Source organism: Trachymyrmex septentrionalis, unplaced genomic scaffold (assembly GCF_001594115.1).
Source record: "Trachymyrmex septentrionalis isolate Tsep2-gDNA-1 unplaced genomic scaffold, Tsep1.0 scaffold22, whole genome shotgun sequence".
Taxonomy (NCBI): Eukaryota; Metazoa; Arthropoda; class Insecta; order Hymenoptera; family Formicidae; genus Trachymyrmex; species Trachymyrmex septentrionalis.
In genome coordinates, this window is record NW_017305375.1 from 4,457,605 (window position 1) to 4,466,255 (window position 8,651).

At 41.4% G+C, this 8,651-nt stretch overlaps 2 protein-coding genes across 4 annotated transcripts in view; one reads left to right on the forward strand and one right to left on the reverse strand.

Annotated features, from left to right (window-relative positions):
• Nucleotides 1–8,651, forward strand: part of LOC108748320 (RNA-binding protein Musashi homolog 2-like) — a 91,752-nt gene that overhangs the window by 74,329 nt on the left and 8,772 nt on the right.
• Nucleotides 1–8,651, reverse strand: part of LOC108748323 — a 70,419-nt gene that overhangs the window by 25,743 nt on the left and 36,025 nt on the right. For 2 of the 3 annotated variants that reach the window (XM_018486384.1, XM_018486383.1), the window contains exon 5: nucleotides 2,663–2,839. The exons of the other annotated variant lie outside the window; for it this stretch is intronic. In XM_018486384.1, coding sequence (XP_018341886.1) covers nucleotides 2,669–2,839 — 171 coding nt within the window. In that variant the 3' untranslated portion in view covers nucleotides 2,663–2,668. The remainder of the gene's footprint in view (nucleotides 1–2,662; nucleotides 2,840–8,651) is intronic. 3 annotated transcript variants of the gene reach the window in all.

An 8,651-nucleotide genomic window follows, 5' to 3' on the forward strand; every position in this document is an offset into this window, starting at 1 on the left:
TGCGAACCGCAGATTGAAAATCGCCACTTCTGATCGATTCGCTTAATGATGCCATTAGCAGGATTTCCAATCTCGGTCGAAAAAGAACAAAAACGGTTTTTTACGATTTGCATTCGCAGCAGTCGCCCGTAATTATTCTAAAAAAAGCTACGCTCACGTACGGCTTTACAAATTTTATAGCACGTGGCTAGTATCTTTTTCAAAAATTATTTTTTCATAAAAATGGAAAACCGTACGATCACAAATAGATTGAAAGCGCAATCATTCTTTCGATGTTTACATTATAATCCTTTTAATTCTGTCTTTTAAATGGCAATATATAGTTTGCGCAATTTATTTGTCACTGTTTTATTGTCTGAAATATGCAACACTTAAAAATGTTTGGAAAACAGCCTTAAATCAGAAAAATACAAACGTAGAAGGAACATCAAATAATAAACATCAATATTGATATTAAACTGAAATAGTGCTTTATGCAATATTTCAGTTTGCTCATCGAAGCTTTATGTTGCGTTTCGATTATTTTACTGTTTAAAGATAAATATATAATAATAATACATATCATGCACATCAAGTTACCGCGTATTAATTTTTGCATTTACATTTTTATCGCGTAGTCATTTTTGGAACACGCTATTGTACGCTGGATAATGCGTAAAACGACGTGGTTTTGGGAGGGTCGGTATGGCAGACTATAGTGTTTTCCATTGGCCATCTGTCGAGGGGAATACCCCCCGTGGATTAATTGGAATCTTGCGTATTGATCCAATAACGTGAGTGCTGGATACAAGAATCAGAGACGGGGAGGGAAAACTTGAGAAGAGGGATGCTCGGGAGAAAGATGGAAAAAGATACAGAAATTCCGGAACGAGTTCAAATATTATTATTATTGTGTTAGAAAAGTGTAACAAGGAAAATAAGTGCTATTATTTAAAAGAAATATAAACAGGAATAAGTTATGAAACTCTGCTGTAACGCGAAAAACTTAAAGTGGTAGATGCGTATAAAAATTTTCACATTAGGAAAATAATGGTATTGATATATTTAATAATAGAATAAAAGATAAAATTTATTTAGTTTTTTAAAAAATTTCTCTATTTTAAATTAAATATTTATATCTTTTTACAACTTTTTTTTAGAATTTCCTCACATAATACAATTCTTTATAATATTGTTAAGTCAAATACACTGAAAATATTCTACATATTTCTTGTTGTAATGAAAATTTTACATTTTCAGTAATAACTAAATCTCTCTCTAAAAATTTTAATCGAATATCGAATAAAACGCGCACGTAAAGTTCTATAAAAATTTCGCGACGTTTCTTTTAACGAATACACGCCGCAATGCACGATCAGTATTTACATTCCACCTGAAATCCACTTAAACTTCTCAAAGCTTTTAGAAGTTTATCTTTGTTTCGCTTATAGCGTGTCATGTCACGAGCCGACGACGTGTTCCGCGTTAATTGTGCGCCTTAATTAAAACTAATATCGCCTAAATTAAAATAAATTAAAACGCAGCAGCCCTTCACTCCACTACCTACCGCACAGTCGCACCCTTTATAAAGATCTTTAAAAAAGGAAGGTACGTCGCTTGCCCGAGTGTGTGTGTGTGTATGTGTGTGTGTGTGTGTGTGTGTGTAGCTCGTCACTCTAGCATTTTTTCACGCTTCAAGAATCACACTTCGAATATTTTTTTTTGTTCTGCTTTTTTATTTGCTGAAACTACGATTTTACATTTCCTTGCAATATTTCTCTTTCGTTTCTAGAACGAGAACTGAAATTTTTTTTCTTTAATCTGAGCAATAATTTCCTTCTATTGGACAAATAGGAGTAGAACGCACACAGAGAGAGAGATAAGAAATAAGATGAGGGCGATGATAAAGAGGTGCGTTCTTTAGAATAGTGTTCGGCACATTTATGGAATGTGCACTGAGAAAATTTTCTGGTTGAAAATGAATGAAAGAAAACTAATCACATGAATTAGAATTCTGGTTATCTCGACTAGAATTATATAATAGAAAATTCTAATTTGTCCATTTTCAACCAGAATTCCAATTAATGCAAACGGACTTTTTCCAGCGTGTGCATATAATCTAATTACTCTGCAACGTGCAAAGCATGCAAAAATTGCTCGGGGAAATATATTTTTCTAATTTACTCTATGTGCCATTTGCGTGTTTGTTCGTTATCAAAATCTGTTTTGATTTATCTTCGATTTATTCACATTAATATCAATAAAGCCGCAGTAGCAGAGGAACGTACACATGGACACTCCTTTTTCGCGTGTACGTGCAATTTTTATAGCCTTGAAGCTACCGAAAAATTTCTTATGTTGTCAAAAATATAACTGCGATTTGAAATGAGTGAGTCTCTCTAGTAACGGATCGAGTTCGCTTAATTGGTGAATCGAGTTAAGATAATGAATTATCGATAATTCGATAAAGACCCCGATCGAAAGCGAAATTGGAGCGTTCAGTAAGGAACAGAAATTCCGATATCGGTGTAATTTATTCAAGATCATACAGACCGAATTATATCTTAGCGGAATATCTAATAATAATAATACACTAAGAAACTACACATCTCTGCGAGTGCCAGATATAGTGTACACTCTAAATTCTACACACTTATAGAATTCTCTATCTAAAGACTCTCACGGGGATTTAAATATGGCGAGGTCTTTCCCCTTCTCTCCCTTTCCTTTTCCACCATATTCCTCCGCGTCCCGATGGTAAGGCACACCAAGCTTTCTCTCTGCATCGATCTTCTTTCTCTTCTCCCGATGTATTGCTCTCCAAAGACATGATCTGTAGACTATGCCATCGTGTATCAAACTGGTCGACAGAAATGAATAAAATAGAACACGAAGACGGTTAGTATCTTATTTATTTCTATTCAATGGTGTAATGGAAATGCAATGGCCATCTTCACGCTCCCTCTCTCTCATTTTCGTTGACTATATTTAATATACTATTTAAATACGGATTAAGTCGATTAAATACGGAAAAAGTCTATAAATTAAGTCTCTCTCCATCAAGATCATCCCCTCTCTCTCTCTCTCTCTCTCTCTCTCTCTCTCTCTTATTCATTGGCTTCTATCTTCACAAGATAAAGAGGCAACACGGCCACAGATCACATCACAGAAATTTGTCAACTAGCTAAAGTCTTTCCATATGCTTAACCAAATTTAACTTTTTTAATCAGGCGAATGCAGAGTCAGAGCAGAGTAGAGCAATGACGCTCCTTAATTTAAGACACGATTAGGTTTTTAAATTACATATGGGAGCATTGCTTAAACGCAGGAAAAATCGTGCGTATGTGAGGCACGGATGGGCTCGAATCCAGATCCATGGATTGCTAGTCTGCGGATCGAGCCACTAAACGTCTCAACCAAGATTATTCGTGTATCATTGGCACCTCTGCAAACATCGCTTCGCCTAAAGAGCAATGTTTGTAGAGATGCTAGTGATCCACGGATGAAGGTAGTGCTGCCGCCTGGCGGCGGTGCCCTGAGATACCTGCGCGGGGACCGGGAGGATTGCACGACAAACCCACCCCAATGTCCACCGGTCCTCCATCCATATCCCCTTATACACTTGTATTCCCTACGACGAACACACGACCACCATCGCATTACCACTATCAACCCGTGCGAAATCCAACCTCAGTAGTTTTATCAATGTAGCTCGACGTGGAACAGTCATCATGTTGATAGGACTGCTGCTTTTCCGACCTTCTGGCATGCCTCGCCTGGCTAAATGCGACAGCTAATCAAATCCCAAAAGGAATGGTACGTTCGACAGGTGTCGATTCACTTAAAAAAAACGCATCTTTATCTTCTAAAATGAATTCCTCAATATTTTTTTGCTCGACGTTTCATAGTACGCACTAGTTTTGAAATTGTTCACTTTAGAGCTTACCTCCGACTCGATTCCTCCTTAACTCTTCGTTCGAACTTTTTCTCACATATAATTGTGGCTGTTGAGACACACGATGGTGCACTTCGAAGGTACTACTGAATAAAAGATGAGAGTGCCGCAGATGCATCCGATAATGCAACTTTTGAATTATTGCAATGTAAGAATATTGTACGAAGATTACGGCGACGCTATGGATTATACGAAGCAAGATCGATGATTGTGGAAGAATATTTCTTCTTCGTTGAACTTTCATGAGAAAAGCTTAAGCAATTTGCGTGGTTATTCAAGCTTGCAAGCAATTTCTCTTTTTATCCCAGATGATTTCTCTTTTGTCCCAGAAGTCGAACGCACAGATTGCAAAATGTTCTTTCTCCGAAGGCTCATTTGATCGAATACATAGAACGATATTTTCGTATTATCTATAATTGAAGAACAAATCTTTTCAGCCGGATCTAAATACGCGTTGATGAAAATGTAAATCGATATCCAATATTACTCAATTCAGTCGAGAAAAACTAGACCATCAAAAGGTAATATGGACGAAATTAGAAATGATATTTCTGACTCGACAACGAAACTATTTTTCGATTCCTTTCCCATGGCATTATTGAAATGGTAAAATCACGGTAATATAACACCAAGTGAGAAAATAGTCCGCTTTGCCACTTCAGTTTCACCTGTACCAAGATTTATTGTTTACAATGTCTAATAAAATCCTCGAATTTGTTTCTTTTCGTTGTTTTTTATAGTACTACGGTCTAAGCAATCGCTTTGAGAACGTATTACGACTTTTGGAATGAATAAAAATTAAATCGAGAACTGGGTGTTTAGCGAAAATCATCAATTCTTTTATGTTGAAGTTGAAGTATCGCGAAAGGATAAGAGAGTGATGACATTTTGTTTTTTTTCTATAATGCTAAGCAATTATTGTGAGAATTTTGAAATAGAACGGGGAAATTCTTTGAGTCAAGGACTATATTTATTGTGTATAGATCACTTCTTCCATATTGAAATTAAAATAATCGTGAAAGAGACGGGATAAAAAACAAAAAATAAAGGAAAGGGAAGTAGTGACAGAAGGCTTGCGATCGACCTCAACCCAGCATTAACCTTTTCATCGACCCCGTTGTCCGCCACCCCTTCGCAATGTCGCTCTAATTCCGTGTGCTGGTTGTAAACGGAAACAGGGCTGATTCATTACTCAGTAAATGGTCGTGGCGCGGTTATTGTAGGCGCGGAATTAATAGAAGAAGATAAATAACGAGAGAGAGAGAGAGAGAGAGAGAGAGAGAACGTGGCCGCCGCCTTTTAATCTTTGATTACTTGGCAACGAAGTATCGAAGCGTGCGTCACGAAAAATATCGAAATATTATACAACACCGCAAATATAATTCTATTAATAAATTTCCTTGCATTCATTCGAATTTCATTGCATTCTTTAGACAATATTTTGATCAATTCCTTATGATTTCGATGGGAATTTACTAGAGCAAAACTTGCCCTTTGCGAATCCTCTGCCTATTCAAGTATCGATCTCACACGAGTGACGAGTAGACACATCCGACCTCCACCGAAACTATGTTACAACCTACGACCTTCTTCCAGTTCCGACTTTCGATTACCCGACTTTGGATTACCCGTCGTGTTCGCGCGATCGATGACGAACGAGAGAATTTCCGGAGCTCATCCGGGCGGCGACCGGCCCGCAGTAGATCCGCGTTTTCCGGATTAATACAAGCAACACGCGATGTTATTTCTCAACGAGAGGTCACTGCGCGACGATAACGCGCAGGAATATCCACGGACGCGCTCCGGCCATTTTGCGGACTGTAGGCACAACGTAGATGCGTCCCGATAACGGAATGCCTCTGTCATTTGTCGTGACTTCATGATCCTTGGCGATTCAAACAGTTTTTCTTGCTCAACAAACCGATTAAAACGATTTTCACTATCTTTAAAAGTAATTCTGCATTTCCGCATTTCAACAAAGGGGCAGAAAAAGAACTGTTGACGGTTGAGGAACGGGCGAGAACGGCTCTTTGAATCGACCAGTGTGGCAAGCAGCCGCGCCTCTCGGTAGCTGCCTTATCGACTGGAAATACCATCGCTGTACCATGGTGTATCCACGCTCGAGGAATATCGAGGACAATGTTTAATAGTTTACGAGAGTTAAAAAAACCCGATGGTCAATACGTAACACAACAGTCGCGCGTTCGGGCGTTTCCTCTTTGTTTTCGTTCATAGAGGTCCACCGTCATCATGCAAACATTCATAAAATTCTTCGTTCGTACCGTCCCCACTTTTTCACCCTCTACCGCGTTCCCCTTGATCGCGGAAACCGTCTAGCGAGAGCGCGCAACACCAATTCGACTTTTAATCGATTTCACACTTTCCACATCCTGTATGTCCCGACAAGTCTTGGTGATGATGATGATGATGACGTGGTTGGAAGTGGACCACAAGGACGAGGACAATGTCCCATCACACCAGTAACTCTTTAAAGGCGTACTGCTGTGACAGGACAATATCCCCGGCCGGTGGGCTGATTTCTCTCCGATGTCTTCCTTCCCCTTTCTCGGAGTTAGTACTGCTCTTCTTGGTGTTCCCTCTCTCTCTCTCTCTCTCTCTCTCTCTCTCTCTCTCTCTCTCTCTCTCTCTCTCTCTTTGTCTTTTTCTCTTTCTCTTCCCGACTGCTTCTCGGTACGGCAGTCGAACGGATTGCCGAACGAGATATGGCGGCCGGCGAAAAATACCCCTTTGCGAAGGCCGTATCATTCGGTCGAGCGTCCCGACGGCACTGCGTCGCTCGGTGGCGGCGGCGGCGCCTCCGCACCCTCTCCCCAACCATCCACCCGTCTCCTCCCCACTAGGACTGGGGCTCTTCTACCGTCCCTGAGCCTCTCCCACCGCGAGGAAAACTCACCCTCTTCGTCTTCGATATGATCCTCCGGTCTCGTGTATATACGCACGCATGCGCGGGAGGGAGAGAAAGCGTTTGCGCGCCTGCATGTGTGTGTGTGTGTGTGCCTTTGTGGATATACGTGACAGGGAGGGATACATAGGGCGCGGAAGAGTAGCACCGGCGCGAGAGGGGGACTGAGTACGACCCCTCGACGTTGCTGGGGGCGGACGCGGAGACTGCTGCTTGGTACTAGGGATGTCTAGCGATACTGAAAATACTGAAAGTACATACGATCTCACTACACTGGTCTCGCCACCCATCAGCCATCCAACTCTCTCCCTCCTGTCTCTCTCTTTCTTTCTCTCGTCCCTTCTCTTTCTATCATTACTTCTCTTCCTCTCCCTTTCGCTACCCTTCTCTCTTTTGTTTCCCTTTTTCCTTCATTTTTTCTTTTTCTTTCACTCACTTTTTCACCTCACGTCCCGTCCTCGCCGTCGTAACGTAAGACGATCGAGGTCATCGGGAAAAGAGGTTGCTTGGCTTGTTGCGTTATGGACATTCATGAATTTTTATAATGCACGTTTATGATCGCGCACCATCGAATGATTATGAATCGCTATTTATATCGCTGCGAAAATCATACATCTACCGATGAGTACCTTTTTTTCGATGAGACAATATGGTTCAATTAAATGATCGATAAGCCGCGTCACGCTGGCCGATTGTGTAATCGTTCACTCGAACCACATCAAACGATTTTTAAAAAAATCTCAGTTTACATGGTGATATTTCGATTTCGCGGCGATAGCTCGATAACCGCAAAACGTACGACGCATCACGACGAGAAAATTGAATCTGCAACGCGCGGAATTATTTTGCACACAATTTTAAATTCGCGCAAACAGTAACGTGCGAAGACACGAACACAAACGGATAAGCATTGTTTCGAAATAATTAGAAAATTAATAAAATTTAATGACTTGACACTGATCACATTTATTGATGAAAACGATTGATGAAACGGTAATCTAATTACGACTTGCGGAGCTTTTCTTCCTCACAGCTTTATGCCATCTGTCTTGTCAAAGTATCCTCTGCCTCCGTGGAGTCGATGCGTGCGTGCGTACGGAGGGCGGATATCCCATTGATCGATTTTCTCTTTGGACTAAATGGGAGACAATCCGAAGGTATCGCCTTATTGGAAAAATTCTGATTTCAAGAGACGACATTTCGAACATTGAAGAGGAAAAGGCCGTCCTTTCTTGATGCGGTAAATCGCAGGGAAAACGCGAACGATATATCGCGCTCTAGACATCCTTCTTTAACCCGCAAACTTTTTATCCTCCGGTAAAAAATCGTCTGGAGAATTTTCCAATATCGACAGCAATAAACGTCTCCCTTGGAAATGAGACGTACCATCTCGATGTGAGAGCGAACGAAGTAAGATAGCGGTAAGGGCGAAAAGCGTGGAAAAAAATAAAGGGAAGGGTTTGATAATCGTGACGTTCCGTTGAAGAGAGCTTCAACGACGAAGGAAAGTAGACGAGGAGAGCATGAAGAGAGAAGAAACGTCGTAAGACGTTTTTCTCGGCAAGACCGATCACGGCTTCCTGGGAGGAGGGAGATCGCGAGAGACCGAAGCGAAGCCGACATGACCGAGCGAGCGGCGCCGAGAGCCGTGCGGTGGTGCGAGCCGCACACGTCGAGAAGAACACCGCGGAGGGGTGTATTGATCCACCGGCTGCGCGTTCTCGTCGGCGTTGTGCCCCACGACAGGCAACTACCCACTCACCCTCGCGCCACTTCGTCCCACCGCCGCCGCCG